At 42.7% G+C, this 18,766-nt stretch overlaps 1 protein-coding gene across 1 annotated transcript in view; it reads right to left on the bottom strand.

Moving 5' to 3' along the window:
* The window catches only part of dlg4a (discs, large homolog 4a), a gene marked incomplete at both ends in the record, with an annotated part of 88,612 nt that overhangs the window by 43,852 nt on the left and 25,994 nt on the right, over nt 1-18,766 (bottom strand). The window contains one exon of the mRNA XM_083646474.1: nt 2,055-2,111. Within this exon, the coding sequence (XP_083502600.1) occupies nt 2,055-2,111 (57 nt within the window). The remainder of the gene's footprint in view (nt 1-2,054; nt 2,112-18,766) is intronic.

Raw genomic sequence — 18,766 nt, 5'->3', positions numbered from 1 at the left:
CGAGAGATATGTGAAGAGACAACAATCCTAATTACATAGTGTCATAATTCAAATAAAAGAGAGATGTCTGATTTGAGGCTAAATCCTTATAACACGCATTATCCCAAATCATCTACGTACATAACTCCAAGACCTCCTCTTCATTTGCCAAACCATTGCATTGCTTCCAGAGGTAATCCTACCCATAAGCCTTATGTACTGGCAAACACACCAGTACAGCAAGAACAGACAGGCCAATGACACCATCAACACCTCTATGAAAACAACAAAAGCTGCAAAGGCATCTTTTCAATGCATGCCTATATGTATCCAATGTTTTCAATGCATGCCTGTATGTATCCAATGTTTTCAATGCATGCCTGTATGTATCCAATGTTTTCAATGCATGCCTGTATGTATCCAATGTTTTCAATGCATGCCTGTATGTATCCAATGTTTTCAATGCATGCCTGTATGTATCCAATGTTTTCAATGCATGCCTGTATGTATCCAATCTTTTCAATGCATGCCTGTATGTATCCAATGTTTTCAATGCATGCCTGTATGTATCCAATGTTTTCAATGAATGTCTGTATGTATCCAATCTTTTCAATGCATGCCTGTATGTATCCAATGTCCAACGCATCTTGGAGACGCTGCTTGATTGATTATGTGGTTTACTGAATCAATGTGGAAAATTGCATGCACACATTTGCACACAGAAGCACGCGTGAGGGAATTAATACAAAGAATTTATAGCAGTAATTCTTCTTACTAGCTCACTGTGCGCTGTAGGGTACACAATGTCTTCCTGGCTCATGCTTTTAACTGTTTAATTATATCCAGACACTATTAGACTGGGCGTGTCCAAGGTCAGAATGAGCAGATAGAGACAAGAAATGATGTATTGTTACAAGAATAACTTCTTGTTTCATGGAGAGACTCAGGGCTTAGACCTCCCAGTGATTATCTAGTTCTGCCTTAAAATACAGTTCTTCCTGGCGTCCTCGGATTTCACATTTTCTTACAGAGCACAAGCTTTGTTTACAGCCAAGGGGCAGATTTCTTTGAGTTTTTTCTAACGATGGTAGGGAAGAGCCATTGGCACTTTAATATACATTCATCTGTCATTACATAAAAAAAATTAGCCTCGCGAGGCAGCCCATATCTCAATTCATGGCCCGTGAGGCTAATACAACCTGCCTTATCATAAAAATGTTTTATTGGTAAAGCAGCATGGCCATCTTCTCAAGGTTATGAAAGTCACTGTCCACAGTCAAACACTGACATCTACAGGTTCCAGTCCTGCTGTGCAGTGTGCTGTGCACTAAGGTAGACATTATCTATCTATCTATCCATCTATCTATCTATCCATCTATCCAGCTATCGTAACATAGTACATGAAAAATATCATTCAAACCACACTAATACCCCATACTGTAGCATTATGGGTAGTTTACGATGTATGTGTTCCAGGTGGTCTTTTCCCCCCAAGCAAACAATCCAACTTGGGAAGGTGAAGCCAAAGAAAATGATGCCTGCTAAACCATTTTCACCTTCAGTACATTGAAACCCGCCTAGTGATCGACTAATACACAGTTTTCAGATTTGCTGACTGCATGGCTGCCTGGCTTCTAGAATTCAGTGATGTCACTTCAAGACTTCTATAAGTATCAAAACACAAATAAAAATATGGTGAGGTTACAGAGCAATATGTCAACATATTTCAGTACCAGTCATGCCATGACAAATGCCAGTGAGGCCCAGGAATAACAGTGAGTGAGTGCAGGCAGAACAAATCTGTCAAAACAGAAAAAAAGAAAACTGATGAGTATGAAAACATTGATATGATCGGAATACAAATGACCTCATGCTCTTACAGATGTAATGCGTCTAGACAGACAGGTAGCTGTCTGCGATCAACAGCCAGCCTGTGTGACTGACACCAAATGGAGGCGAGACGGTACTGTAAATGAGGACAGTCAGTCAAATGGATGATGATGATTGATGATGATATTGATAAGTTCAAATGTGGTTCTGCGGGACGGCGCGGCAGCGGGTGGCTGTGGTCTTACCAGTGTGGAAACAGCAGAGGTGTACATTGGAGTGTGTCCAGTTGACATCAGCACTGGCTGCAAAACAACAGAAGGGAGAGGATGATTGTGTGGGGCAGGCGGATGGGAACAGGGGGAGAACAGCGGGTACCGCGGTCTTCATATAAAACTCTCTCCAGGAGAGGTTGACGAGGGCAGACAGACCGGGTCATTTTCAGCAACGCCTGTGTCACATTCACACACGATCACACCTGGTGATCCCAGTAGAGGTGCACCGACAGTTTTTCAGGACCAATATGAGTAAAAAGATCAGCCAATACAAGTACTGGTAGAATTATATAACAGTTATAGGAACAAGTAAATCAAATGCATTTTTTATAACATCATGCACTCTATAGCAATCCTCCAAAAAATATTAAAGATAATAATAAAATTGAAAAATGCTGCATAGCATGTGCTAGATCAGGGGTTCTCAAATTGCAGCCCGTGTGCCAACTGCGGCCCTTGGGAACGTAGGTGACATAATGGTTCTGTATTTGGTCGGATTTGAGATAGGTTTACTGTCTTTCAGAGGCTGTAGCAGGCTCAGTTTTAAAGCCAAAGTGAAGTATCTGGTATCATACTGTATGAAACTAGATGACCTAATGCAGGGGTCTACACACTTTTTTGAATGGGGGCCAGATTAAATAATGTGAAAATACCTGGGGGCCAGCTTCTTCTTGCATCATATGGGTTATTTAAAAAAAACATAAAATCATAATATATCATAATAATATATCATAAACATAAAAAACATAAAATCACATACAATTGTACTCCAAGGATTTTGTTTACCATCTGAATACATTAGTTCTGGCTATGTTGTTCCTACTTGGTGCTTGTCTACAAACTGCATGATAGTGCTCTCATCGTTAGGTGAATGGAAAAATGCTAATTGAACTTGCTTGATTAACCAATAATAGTATATTTTGAGGACAAGCTGAGGGCCACTTAAAATCGGTCCGCGGGCCGCAATTGGCCCCCAGGCCGGAGTTTGTACATGCTTGACCTAATGCATCCATTAGTAGCTACCAAACATGTCATGCTAGCTTGTTGGGAAGGGGGTTAATGGCCCGTTCCTTTATCGCAAACCAACTGGGATGTGGCGGTTGAATGACATCACATCCGTTTTGTTAGCGTTCCATTTGCAGAAAACTGGGAGCTTGGAAGTTCACTGTTGAATTGCGTCACATCCATTTAAACGAGTCAGATCTGGTCGCTAGCTGGGCTAGCCATCGTTAGCAATAACAGTTGATAACAAGGCATTTTGCGGCATTTGGGCATACAAACACTGCAGCAACATGTCCACACAGATAGTTAGACAGTACTATGTGTACAGCTGATTTAATGAGACAGAAACAAGACAGAAGTGCTAATAAACAGTATTTACTATGATTTCAAATACTGTTCATGCATTTTCAAAGGGGTCCTCTTTTTGACAACTAATTATTTTGTGTTTCGTTGTTCCTTGGGTGGCCCTCAATCCAAAGTTGGGTCCCTAAATTGGCCCTCAGTCATCAAAACTTTGAGAACCCGTGGGCTAGATGATATAGCTTCTCATTTTGTTTTACTAGTCAAGCACAGCTTATTATGATGATGGAGTCTCAAAAACAGCTTATTCAGGGTATGCTCCAAAATAAAAACTGCTTATTCAGGGTATGTTCCCAAATTAAAACAGCTGATTCAGGGTCTGTTCCCGAATAAAAACAGCATATTCAGGATATGTTCCCAAATATTAACAGCTGATTCAGGGTATATTCCCAAATAAAAACAGCTTATTCAGGATATGTTCCCAAATAAAAACAGCTGATTGAGGGTATGTTCCCCCCCCCCCAAAAAAAAACAGTGTGGTAGTAATGCCTGATCAAACAGAATGGCATTTCGCCTGCATAGCCAAGGCTCCTAAACAATACATGCAATGACTATGAATTTCACAAAGCAGCAGTTCAGCATTTGGAGCCTTTTCAGAAGACACTTTCCCTCCCACCATGAAAGTTTTATATTACAGCAAAGCACATCATTAAAGCGTCCATACTGGGACAGCTGCCGAACCAAGACCACACACTAAGGAGCTGGATTATTGCTGATCCTCATATTACGGATATTATCGTGCAGCTCTAGGTCCCAGTGCAAACACAGCCTGCTGTTATTGGCTATACAGTAGGTGGAGAGGTTTTGGAAAGGGGGAGAAAGGTACAGCAACATACATTTTTATATGTGTAGAGTGGACAATGATAAGGACAGGGATGGATGGGGACGCATAGGTGAGCAAAGAACAGAAGAGAAATTACAGCATTGCAGTGGAGAGAACTGGAAAAATAGGGATAGGTTCTGCAGAGAAGCTCTGTATAATGCACATCACACTGTCATGTGTAGGGGTACAAACAAATAAAGATATAAGATATAATAAAGGCATGTTGATGAGATCATCACGCCACTGTGCGAAGAACAGTTGAGGGGAAAAAGTGACCGAAAATAGTTGAGAAAACATTAACAATTATCAGTATCATCACCATCATCATCACCATCATCATCATCATCATCCTCAAAATCAATAATCTATCAGGTCGTTCAGCTGGTAAGTGGAGCCTGACAATACAATATGATCACTGACATGTGGCTGAGAATAGAGCTCAACAGTCATGTGACTTTTCGTGACGTCATTTGCCCCGGAAGTAAGTTCCGTATTCATTTTCTCCATAGACATTTTGATAAAACCTTATATAACGAGTTTTAAGGCTGGAACCAAGCCAATCCGTGACCTACTGAATCGTGAGTGACCATAAAACATTCGGTTTAAGCAAGAACAAAAAATCCCCCTCCCCCCGATGTTATTTTTGTTCTTGCTTAAACCAAATGTTTTAATAATAATAATAATAATAATAATAATAATAATAATAATAATAATAATAATAATAATAATAATAATAGTAATAATAATAGTTTTGGTGGGTAAAAAAAAAGAGGTTCCAAATAACCATGGATACAGTCCCATTTCGATACTGCACCTTAAATTTGCCAACATTCACCTGCCAGGCTAGGCCTGTGTTACAGTATTTTATTTGTATTTTTTCCACCACATGAGGAGAGGATGCAACAGCGCAAACATGTCACTTTGAACTAAGCGAGCAGGGATACTGGACTCAACTCTCCTCGAAGAGACAGTCCATAAATAATAGCGATATTCCAGAAATAGAAATAGGACCGATCAGGATTCTCAAAACATTGTGAATAGCATGCTCCCTTTCATAGTAGAAAAACAAATGATCCTTGGGTCTCTAACAGTGTTGTTGCGACATAATCATAGTATATAATTACATTATGTAATAGTGTATATTTTCACTCTCTCAAAACCTCCAGTCACATCGTTTAAAAAAGCTGTACCAACATTTTTGTGACAGCAGAGAGCTACTATGTGATTCTGTATTTTTATATGTTGTGCTGGATTGTGAGGTTATAGTGCAATGAACCTTAGGCGACGAGAGATGCATGCATACTAATCACATACTAATCACAACATGTAGTTTCATAGATATTCTCTAAATTAAATTAAATGCTGTAAGCAAGAAAACTAGCTTCTTATATAGATCTGAGATTTTTAGCTTTGTGCTGTCAATAATCTAGAAGCTTGTTTTGCATTTGCTATTGCTTTACATCGCATTGTTGGCTGTGTGACACATTCTGACATAGCACACAGTCTGCAGAGACAGTAAGCTAGCTAGAGAGAAGAGAAATATATGAGATCCTGCACCCCAGGTCTTATGGCCTTCTGTGGCATTTGTGACAGGTGAGTCTGCAAGAGTCTGCTCTCAGTGTGTAGTAGGAATAATGGGAAACTTACTACTGCTGCAGGCATCTCCTGTCAATGATATATATATTTTTCTTTCTTCTTTTTTGCAACCAAATTTTTATTACTGTCAATGATATCTGAAGTTGATGGACATTTTTGGGGGGAAGAAATCAACTTGGTTTCAGGTCTGAACTGATCAATATGGTGGGCTATTGCTATTAGTTTGACCAGTTTTCATAATTGTGTAGTGATGGGCCGGTCCATCATCAAACACAACTTTAGGGGGATGAACATCATAGACTGATCACATGAAACCAAGAAATCTACCTGGAAGGAAGGAACATTACACTATATGACACATGAGCATGGAAGCCAAACTGAAAATGTATTGCCACAGCATAGCAGTATTTCCTCTGATTTGCCTTTTCAGTTTTAAATGTGATATGTAATTTAGCTGTATCCATTCTTTATTTTGATGTAACCTCTTTGGTGGTAGGTAACAGGTGGATACAATAAAATCAATAATCGAGATAGCTCCTGGATACAACCCACATCATATTAAGGAGTCCTAAGTGTTCTACTTTTACATCCTTCATAAAATAAGTTGAGTAAGCTGTTTACCTGATCATAAGAAGCCCAAATAATAGGTAAGGTAAAGTAAAGGTAAAGTCCCACTGATTGTCACACAATGTGTGAAATTTGTTCTCCGCATTTGACCCATCCCCTGGGGGAGCGGGGAGCAGCAGCGTGCGCCGCGCTCGGGAATCACATGGTGATTTAACCCCCCAATTCCAACCCTTTGATGCTGGAGAGGTTCAGTTTTGTTATGTTAAATATGATTAACAGGGGGGATAAAGTACATGTCTGTAGTACAATTATGTTACTATACAGATGCTGACTTTTCACCTATAATGTAATTGGACATGCTTTGTTGTACTATGATGTCATACAGTAATGTTATTTACTGTATATGAACCATAGACTTTATAATAAAGATATGAACTAACGGACATATTGAGTTTGAGGGCCCTATCTTCGCAAAAGCGGTAATTTAGCGGTTAACGCCGCGCGCAATGCAAATTGGGGGTGTGCTTAAGCGCATGCCTGTTATAATTGTACTGGACATACAGTAGGTGTGCCACATGCCAAACAGGCGTTTCAGTGCTAAAATGTGGGGATAGATGGCATTATCCTATCGTCAGCAGCGCGCAATTACTTTGCGCTAAGAGCTTTGAAAAGCATCTCTTAGGCGCTAAAATTCTCGCTGCGCTTGACCACACCATAATCTCTGCGCTGCACACCGCAGAAACGTCATTACGCACGAACGTGCCACGCCAGGATATCAAATTCTGCTGCTAAACCAGCAGATTATTCGGTGAGGCAATCAACTATAATTCACGGAGAAACTTTTATCACATCGCAAGGAGGGGTTATGGTAAATTAATCATTGGCACCACAGCCGATCTGTCATTAAGCTCTCTCCATCTCTCTCTGTCCTCGGCACGAGTCGGCAGCTCAATGTTTCACAGAGTTTTAATTGAGTTCACTGTAAATCCTCCAATCTTTTCTTTTGTCTCCGCCGTTTACCCGCTGCAGACACGTTTCTATTGTCCCACCCCAGTCAACAAAATAACCCGAATTGCATCAAAACACAGATGTATTTAACAGGTAGGCTATATGATGTGATGGTGTCGTTATGAGATAGGGATAATATATACAGTCAATAGGCCTGATCTACACCTATCCAAATTACGCATGGGGAGAATTACAGCATCTCTCACGCAAACTGTATTACAGGGAATGCAAGACGGGAATCTGATTGATGTAAAGCCCAGGCATTGCCAGGCCACACCTGTGAATAATTCTGGTGGTTAACATCGCCCAAATCCCCTTTGTGCCGTGCATAAATGATTTGGCACGCCTCTAATCTGCGCTTGCGCCCGTTGTTGTGATGAGTTATGCTCCCCCGTGAGTAAGTCCAACAGGGAGGTAACTTAAAAACAGGGAGGTCACGTCTACTCAAACAATTATATCATTTTTAAACAGTTATGTTTCTGTATAAATCATTACAATATGCTCCCGTGAGGTGGGGATGCATTTAGCTGCTGCCGGGCGGGGGTGCAAAACTCGACATAACACCTGGACAAGTGTGCAAGCGCAAATAGGGGATATCGCCTGTACCAAGATAGGGCCTTGAATCTCTGACACCAAGGGCTTATGGGAAATGACTGAATGATGTAATATAATGGATGTGTAACCCTAGAAGGCACACATTACATTTGAAAGTCTTTGTTACACAGACTTAAATGACCTCATAATGGTGGATTTTAGGGAAGGAGCAAGTCCCCTCTCTGGTGGGGCCAAGAAAGGTCAACATCACACATTATTCTACCCTTTCTCAAGAAAACCACCATTCTATTCTTACACAGTTTTACTGGACATTTATTGAGAGTATTTCATCATGACTGTGCCATCTGCTAGTTTGGTACTGTAATGTAAGACACTTAAACAGTGACAAGCACTGAGTGGAGAACTGCTTGCCAGCACTAGTAAGACTTACTGTATCATCCCCAAGAAAGTGTATGATGGTTTACAATACATTAAAACAAAGAACCATGGGCCATATCTTATACCAAGTGCAAGTGCAAGTGCAAGTGCAAGGGCAAATCATTGCTAGTCTCACTCAAAATTGCTAGTCTCCCTTTTTTCTTTTAATGACCACTGGGTCGCTGAAACACGTCTTTGATGTACTGACCCAGTGGTCATTAAAATAAAAAAGGGAGATGATTTTGAGAGCTAGAAACTAGCACTTGCACTTGGGCGTAATATGTAAATTCAAATAGGGCATCTGAATGTCAACTCCCCAACTCCTCCAGCTCCCCTGGCTGTAATATCCCCAAACACAGCTCTAAGATTAGATCCCGCTCTCTATTTCTTTTTTTAAATTTCATAGCCATGAGTCAATAGCTCAGTGACGGATGTTGGCAGAGAGAACAGGTCACACAAGATTGACACAAGCCCGTTTTCTGCTGTCAACTTCTCAGCCATCCACAGTGGTTGGAGGATTCAGGATCTGACAGACACAACCAAATAAACTGCCATGGCTGGAGTGAGCTTCTCAGTGTTGCTCTTCAGCTGCTAGCTGCAGTGCCACCTGCTGTATTTAGCTGACAAGAGCTATGATATCAAGAGATAAGCAGAGCTGGAGGCCAAATTGTCAACAAAGTTCCAAATCAAAGGCTACGTCAGATGGGTTGACTTTCAAGATAAGAGCTGTACTCATCATAACCTTTCCATAATGTTAGCTTTAGCAGTCATGTTGTTTATGTTACGTATCTCCAAATTATCTATGGGTATGGTTCACCTGTGTTGCACATACAGTACATGTTGTGTTGATGCTTGGGTCTACAGTGCATGAGCACTAGTTGTGTGCGCTGAAATGTCTAATGACATGTTGGTAGGAAGCACATATGATCCCGGAAACGGAAATGTCTAATGAAGTGATGTCTTAGACTAATTTCAATAATGAAGACTACCTCTGCAGCCAATGCCCAGTCCAGGTTATATCAGCCCATACATTGCTATGCACGCCCCTTTCATTCATGCCTCTCTCCCCTCTGCAGCCAATGCCCAGTCCAGTTTATATCAGCCCATACATTGCTATGCACGCCCCTTTCATTCATGCCTCTCTCCCCTCTGCAGCCAATGCCCAGTCCAGGTTATATCAGCCCATACATTGCTATGCACGCCCCTTTCATTCATGCCTCTCTCCCCTCTGCAGCCAATGCCCAGTCCAGTTTATATCAGCCCATACATTGCTATGCACGCCCCTTTCATTCATGCCTCTCTCCCCTCTGCAGCCAATGCCCAGTCCAGGTTATATCAGTCCATACATTGCTATGCACACCCCTTTCATTCATGCCTCTCTCCCCTCTGCAGCCAATGCCCAGTCCAGTTTATATCAGCCCATACATTGCTATGCACGCCCCTTTCATTCATGCCTCTCTCCCCTCTGCAGCCAATGCCCAGTCCAGGTTATATCAGTCCATACATTGCTATGCACGCCCCTTTCATTCATGCCTCTCTCCCCTCTGCAGCCAATGCCCAGTCCAGGTTATATCACCCCATACATTGCTATGCACGCCCCTTTCATTCATGCCTCTCTCCCCTCTGCAGCCAATGCCCAGTTCAGGTTATATCACCCCATACATTGCTATGCACACCCCCTTTCATTCATGCCTCCCTCCCCGTCCATTCACAGTCTCCCACGCTTCCCCTCTCTGGCAATAGCAATCAGCTCAAGCTATTCCTTTCCCTTACTTTTCCAATATCTAGTCAGCTCAAGCGATTTCCTTTCCCTCGCTTTTCTACTAAGCCAATCATCTAACCCAGGGATGTCAGAGATACGGCCGGCGGGCCGGATCCGGCCCGTGGGCAGGTTTCATCCGGCCCGCGAGATGTTTTGGAATATAAATATATATATATATATATATATATATATATATATATATATATATTATTATTATTATTATTCAATTCGCACCCCATTATCATGAACTACGTGTGGCTAATAAGCAAGCTAAGTGTTCATTCATAAGTTAATTAACCTGCACTACAAGGAAGTATGTCAGTAGGTCATCAGGTGTAAACAAAGCCGCCATGATGCCACGCTGGAATTGAATCGCGCATTCAGCTACCTACCAAAAAACAAAAGAATCAACAAGATCAGGCGCGGACTGCATAATCGGGCACGTCGGGCAAATGCCCGGTGGCCTGGCCTGCAAAAAAAAAAAAAAAAAAAAAATTGTGCCCGCAGTCAGGCCATTGAACAGCAGGCCAGGCGCCGCCTACTGGTTTACTAGTGGTTTTATTACTTTATTCAGGGTTAAAGTGGGTGCATCTCGTGTAAAATTGGACTTGGCCCAAATTGGGCTTCAAACGGCCCAAATTGGGCTTTAAACGACCCAAATTGGGCTTCAAACGGCCCAAATCTGGCTTCAAACGGCCCAAATTGAGCTTTAAACGGCCCAAATTTTCCGGACGCCAGCACGCGCGTCGGCCCGTATCGGCCTGGCCTGCTTGGTATCTCATGCCCGGCCTGAATTATGATCCCAGTCCGCCCCTGAACAAGATGCTGTCGAAAAAGAGAAAGGTTGACACGGAATGCAGGCAGTTTCAAGAGAAATGAGAGCAGTATTTCTTTTGTGAAGTAAATGGGTAAATGAGTCGAATTGATTTTAGTAAAAAAAAAAATCCGGCCCCCATGAGGTCTCAGTTGAACAAATCCGGCCCGGTGGAGTATATCAGAGTCCATGTTTTTTACTATGATGTTACTCACCTATGTGCTATCACCCTCAGTTGCTGATCATCATCGCTGAAGCAGTTGTTTCGCCCCGCCTCCTCCCCTGTCCACCACCAACGTCATGACTCCTGAAGAATTCCCTTTGGGGGATTCTCTATCCTATACATCACTGCCGTCCTCCTCACATCTCAGGAGGAGCGTCATCATATCATTGTTTATTTTATCATTCAAGTTTATTTGAACCTTCTTACTAGTCTCTCATTATTGAAATGTTGGTAGGAAGTCCATATGATGCCGGAAACTGCACCCTCATCCGATAGCCAAACACCCTCTCAGCACCTGCAGCTGATGCTGAACAGACTCCGTAAGGTTTTAAAAGACACTATAGCTAAATCAGTGGAGCACAATGATCGACTATATTCTCACTGTTCATCAACATGAGTATTTTAATGGACACATCCCCTCCAAGCCCCTCCCATCTGGGAGTCAGCGCTGCACTTCCCCCTTCAAAGCAAATAAATAGAAAAACTCTTAAGTCCCTAAAGCCAATAAGGATGTTAAACAACATGAGTGGGCATATTACATTATCATATTAAGTGGGTATATTATAGCTTACACCTGCTTACATTTGTAGCACCAGTATGCATTCACTGATGCACTAAAGGCAAAGTGACTGTTCTCATGTTGCTACTGATGTCAGCTGTATCTTCTGACTATGTGACCATTAGCCCTTGTTAAGTCTGTGTCTCTGTCCTGCGTGACACAGAGCTCTCAGCTCTCATGCAGCGTTGCCTCTGCCTCACTCCATTATATTTAGCAGATTTGGTGTCTAAGGTATAATATACTGTATACAGTATTGTAAGTAACCAGTTTAATTTGGCACTTTTACACCTTACATTAGCATTCATCTAGTATCCACAATGTTTTGAATTACTCTTTTCCTTACAAAATGTAAATGTACATTGCCAGCCTCAAAGCTTTCTCTCATAGTTGATGCAAAATTCATTGTGTGTTGCAAGAAGAATTTCGAAGGCACTTCTTTCAAAACAAGGACATACTGCAGGCATCAGCTGCTCCTCCTAATTTCAATGCTATTCCGCTTGAGCGAGATAACAGCCTGCCATATGTGTAAATTAGGCTATTTGTTACTACTCTTGTTTTTATTCTACTAAACTATTTATATGAGCATTTACTTTCCGCTTGCATAGTTGCTGTGTGTGAACTGGAAACACGACTGCATTTACGCTTTTTAATCAATTTGGCCAAATGCATCTCTGACAGACCTCCTGAGTGGTTTAGGTCATCATATTGTTATCAGTGCTCAGTGCATCTTGTGTGTATTTACACCTGGGTGTTCATGCTGTTAAGCTCCATTCTGATACAGTCAAATCCAAATGCCCAAGATGCATGTTAATGCTGGGTGAAAAGCTAGTCTGAGACTTAAAGGTGCTAAAGGGTTTGCTATCTTGGAACTATCTTCCAAGGAAATGATGAAATGACTGACTGAAAATCTCTATATTTTACACATAACAATAATAGAGTTATAATGGATAATGTGTTGTAATGAACCATTAGAGTATGAGTTATTAGAAGCTCTTATAACACACTTTTAGAGCATGTTACGTCTCCTAATGAAGCAAAAAAGAAACCAGCCAATCATGGCTGTAAATTGGTCATGGAAGTATGGAATTCAGACCTATTATATGTGTGAATAGCATAGCAACCTGGTAATGCATTATACATAATTCCAAACATCCCTATAATGCCTTATAAAGATGTGTTTTACTTCGGTTCGAACTTCGGAATCTCACACTATGCCAAGCTGCTCCCTGCAGCGCACCTACTGGAAAATGTCTATTTTCTCAAAATTGACCTCTATAAAACCATCCATTGCGCTTGAAGGCGTCATGGCATCTGGCCTATGGCCATATTGCCCAGATCCTCACTCTACTCTTTTCCAGCAACGGTTAGCTCTTAGCCAGTAGTGGATACCCGTCCCCTTGTGTTCCAACAACCGTAACGGGAGTGGCGGACGAGGACTGCGGAACATTGTGTCGACCCGGCCCTCTTCGCCTAGCCTGGGTAAACCCATCCCCCACGTGACCTGCTCTCAGACCTGTTCTCAGTCACTATGGTCTGGATTCCCACCATTGTTAAACGATTTCCTGCGGTTGTTGCCCCCCCCCCGATAGACCGCTCCATTACGCAACCATCATCCAACCAGTTTAGTGCACAGAGCACATGCGCAGTGCAGCAGATGGCGTCATCACTCTGCGACCTTTGTTGTTAGCGCACTTTTCATTTCAGTACTGCTAACACGCAAATGGTTACAACCAGCTACAACCAACCAAGCCCCCCTCCGCCCGAAATGTAAACAGACTCAGAGCTGGCCTACGGATCGATGTGTGATTTCCAGGTAAGAATATGTTATTCACAGGTATATGCCACACTATATATTATCTCAGAAACTAGCGTAATTGTGTTTGGTAAGAAAGACATTCGATAAATGACTGACTTTTCCTCATCGGCTGTGTGGGGGTTAGCTAGATTACGGGAGCATTTAACGATCTAATGAATTCTAGAAAAACATGTCAGAAGCTAGCTAACGTTAGCCACGTGTAACATACAGTAACTGCTACGTTTGATATTATTAGAGCTTCCAAGAAGAGAGAACATCGCCTCTGCCAATGACTCCTGTGACGGTGGTCAGGGAATGAACAGGACAACTGACCCAAACCTCGATCCCTGCTGCAGATGGCCGCAGATCTGGAGAGATATTTGTGGCTGTGAAGAACAGTCATCATCTATACAGTTATCAGGGACACGCTGTCTTATCTGCATAAATCATATTGAATAGTACCAGACAAAACCTTCAAAACAAATCAAGCTCATGCAGGGTGTCGGGCAGCAGCAGTGCATCGCGCACCCCTCTGGAGCTCGCAGAGCTCCAGGCTGCCTCCGGGGCTCGACTCTGCTGCAGCCCGAGGTCGGGTGCAGGGTGTCGGGCACCGGCAGCAGTGCATCGCGCACCCCCTCTGGAGCTCACAGAGCTCCAGGCTGCCTCCGGGGCTCGACTCTGCTGCAGCCCGGAAATGATCGTGGACTTAATGTTAATCCAAAACGGCCACACTCATAACGGTAAGGTGTGTTTGACCTAGCTAGAAATAACGTTAATGCACTCGCATTTCAGCGTGGTTACAGATGTAGCTGACGCTAGCTAGCTACAGTAGATTTGTGGAGGCTATAGCGTTAACGTGAATGTCATGATAGTGAGCGTAGTGTTATACTGTATATTATACATAATCCAGATCATATTCCAGATGCAACCTAGCTAGATGTTAAGCTCCACACTGCTGTATGAGTACAATCAAATCTATCAAGCCTTGATATCATATTCCAACGTGAATTCAGCTGAGGGGTTCGCTCCAGAACGAGACTGTTGCATTCAATATTTGTACACGTGTTTCTGACTTGGATTGATTAATCAAAATTTTCAAAATCTTTACTACTGTACTGTCCATTAATAATGACATCAGGTGACAAGCTGAAATGTCAATTCGTATAGCAAATCTAGGTAAATTTCAGACTTTAACGTAGTGTCTTGTCTGAAGTGAATACAAGTGACCTATATTTTTCAATCCTGTCTTTGAATAAAATACATTGTGTTATACTTGAAAACCATGTCTTTGCTCCCTTTGTGTTCACAATTACAACAAATCTGTATGGTTTATCTGTTGGCATTAAACCGTGGTATTTCCTTGGGTGATATTCCATATTTGTCATTAAACCTAGCTGTTCACATCTGCATTTTATACAAATTGGGCTAAATTTGCAATGATGAATCAAAGCCACGTGAGATATTAAGTAGCCTACTTTTATTAAAAAACAAAATAAAATGCAAAGAGAGGTTTCCTTCTCTAACTATTGGTGCGTTCACAAAATATTTACACAATGAGATTTTTTTATAAATAATAATCAATAACGTGGATAATGATGACATCTGCAGCTGCTGGACGAGAGACAGAAGAAACTACGAACGAAGATTGGAGCAGAGGACATGACTACAGAGAAACTTAACCGACCAGCACTCTGCTTCAATCAATGAATGCTTATAAATAAACCATACACATGAGAATTACCGTTAACGTTACAGCATTTAATAACATAAATATGGTGATATCTGGTGGTCTGAAATTACTCTCTATCTACAGTAGGGTAACTGGCTCCTATTGTGTCTTATTATTGTAACGTTTGAATCAGCGTTTCATAACTATAATAGCCTAATGTTACTGTAGCCTGGATGACGTTATAATGCTACCCAGCCTTCCAGCGTTTATCTTCCATAATGCATTAAATCATAATCACAATGCGAAGACATTAGCTGATCACCACAGAGCTGCACAGACAAGTTTATCAGATAATTTCGCCGTAAAATGTGTCCAGGTGATCAGCTCTGAAGCCCCGGCTTGTATGGTCCGCTAAAATCCGATTTCGATATAGGTGTTATTTTGATCAATATTGTATAGCTGGCTAGACAGAGGAGTTTATCTGGAATCAGTGTGACAAGATCCCTGCTGCTAGCTTGTCTGCCTTTCTGTGTCAGAGTATCTAGCTACATTATCTGCATTACATGCTACACCATGCAAATATATTTCGATATAATTCAAACAATTAGCCCACTGTACTACTGGACTGTGTATTGCTGTGAATAAGTTAGATTTGATTGTGTAAAGTGTTACATGTTATATTTTTAACTGAGCTTGGCAGAATTACCTCAACACAATTGTGTTGTGTATCAGCTTTAAATATCCAATATATACAGCATTAAACAAACGACCAGCAGCATTCAAATGTGCAAAAACGTTATATTTATTGAAATGTGGTGATCTCATGTCACATTACATAATGTTATGCCCAAATGGTCTACTGCCCAGAAGCGTCACTTTACATGTTTGGTAGGGAATTATTTTAATTATGTTAAACCAGCGTTTATCTTCCATAATGCATTAAATCATAATCACAATGCTATGAAGACATTAGCTGATCACCACAGAGCAGCACAGACAAGTTTATCAGATAATTTCGCCATAAAATGTGTCCAGGTGATCAGCTCTGAAGCCCTGGCTTGTATGGTCCGCTAAAATCCGATTTCGATAACGCTAGGTGTTATTTTGATCAACAGACCTCAACCTCAACAGCTGTTTTCACTTGAATTTCCTCACGTAGTTGCATAGCCATATAGCTAGCCAGCTAGTAGCTAGCTCGGGAGCTATGCTTTAGAGAGGCCAAATGCTAACGGCTAGGTAGTGCTAAGCCGCTGCAGCTGTTACACGTCATTGACAAAGACGCACTCTCTGATTGGCCGATCACGGCAGGACTGATGTTGGCAGTCACGCCGTCACTCATTGGCTGCGGGTCTGCGTGGGTCTTTCAATCGCCCCAGAAATCGATTTGAATGGCCCGTTCGCTAGACGATAGTGACTGGGAACTGAGAGAGCAGGTCACGTGGTGGCTGGGTTTACCTAGGCTACTCTTCGCCAGGAACAGCGGGACCTACTACGAAAGCTACAAGTTTTTCTCTCGTTGTTTAACTGTCACCTCGGCAGTCTCTCTCTTGCTAGTGAGCCTTGTGGCTAGGTTATAGCTAGTTGAGTTACGCTAGCCTGAGCTAACTTGCTTTCCCCCCGGTTGTGTCGTTAGCTGTTAGCTATCTTAGCGACTTGCCTGCTTAGCGCTAGCTTGTACTGTTACTCTGCACCATAGTTTGTTAGCTTGCTTCGCTAGGCCCTATTGTTAGCCGGTTCGTTCACGGCTTTTCTTTTCTTCGTCCTTGCTAGTCAGGCTGTGTCCACGGACCAGCCTTGCCCAGCTATGGACACGAACGTATTGTTCCGTTAGTGCAGCCGATGCCGTGCTGAGATGGCTACGGACGACTCGCACGACCTGTGCATGTTTTGTCTGGGACCGGAGCATGCCGAGCGTGCTTTGGCGGACCCACACTTCTGTCGCAAGTGTAGCGGCGCTACACTTGCCGTCATGAGGCATGCGCTACAGTAGCGCATGCCTCATGACGGCACTCCTCATGCCCTTCCAGATGGAAGTTGGCGGCCTGGTCCCTGAACAGGAGCGCCTGTTAGCTCAGGGTTTGCCCATGAGCGTGGTGCACACCATCCAGAGCGCTAGGGCCACGTCCACGTGCTCTCAGTACGCTTACAAGTGGAGAGTCTTCTCCCACTGGTGCGCGGATCGTAACGAGGATCCAGTGTGTTGTGGTGTTCAGCCCATCCTCTGTTTCCTGCAGAGCCTGTATGATGTGGGTCAGTCCCCTCAGTCCCTTAAGGTCTATGTGGCTGCCATATCGGCCTGTCACATGGAGATCGAAGGGAAACCGGTGGGGAGCCTCCTCCTGGTCTCCCGCTTTATGAAAGGGGAGCACAGGCTGCGACCACGGGTGCGTAATGTCTTCCCTAAATGGGAACGGTGTTGGAGGGTCTCTCGGGTCCCCCGTTCGAGCCCTTGGAAACTGTGGACCTGGAGTTCCTGTCCTTGAAGACTGCACTGCTGTTAGCCTTGTCTTCAGGCAAAAGGGTTGGCGACTTGATTGCCCTGTCGGTCCAGCAGTCTTGCTTGGTATTTGCTGGAGGGTTAGTGGAGGCCGGGTTACTGTCCCTAGAATCAAATCAAATCATGGGAAGGCCGCATTTACCCACTATGCTTCTGCTAGCTGGAACAAATTGCCTGAAAACCTCAGATCTGCCCCAACCTTACTTACTTTTAAAAATAGACTAAAGACTTTTATGTTTACCGTCGCTTTTAACTGCTGACAGCTATTTCTCAATCACTATCATATGTGTGTCTAGTCATGTTTCTTATATAGTCTATTCCTCTATAAGTTTTTAGCTCTTTTTGCAACTGCTGCGCCTGTTGCTTAATGCACTTTTTATACCCTTTTTTTAATTTTTTAAAGTTTTGTTGTGATGCTTTTAAATGTCCATTTTATTCTATAGATAAATTGATTTATTCTACTATGCAGGGACGGAGTATAAAGCTGTGTTCACACCAAGATATTTATTTTTCGCTCTGTCGCTTGATTCAACCCTTTGGAATCGCTCTGTCGCTCTGTTTAAATCGCTCATCAACAGGCACACGATTTGACGGACATGTGGGGGCTATAACGTTACGCAATGTCATGATATTTGTCCACTACGAGCCACCGTCATTGTTTACAAGCTAAAGCCTATCAGCGTGCTCCTAATGCGAGCTCCATACCGGTAGGACAGACTTCACTTCATGTCAGCTGTCAGCCTGTCAATCAGCTGTCAATGCGGTTTGTTGCCACACAATAAACCAGCAGTTTGTTCCAAGCCAGTGTGATCCTTGACTCGCTCTCACACGGCAGCCAATCAGCGTTGAACAGCGAGCGACTGATGCCAGCGTATTTTCGCTCGAGTTGGGATATTTCATCTGGGGCGACGAGCGAATTTTCTCCCTATCGCTCTGTCTCTGCCGCTCGGACGCCCAGCGATTTTTCTCCCAGGCGAATTCAAGATTCAAGATTCAAGATTCAAGAATATATATACGCTCAATCGCTCGTTTGCATTG

This window comes from Poromitra crassiceps, assembly GCF_964638095.1.
Source record: "Poromitra crassiceps genome assembly, chromosome: 1".
Lineage (NCBI taxonomy): Eukaryota > Metazoa > Chordata > Actinopteri > Beryciformes > Melamphaidae > Poromitra > Poromitra crassiceps.
Note: the sequence above shows the minus strand (reverse complement) of the source record. Positions and strands in the feature narration are given on the sequence as shown.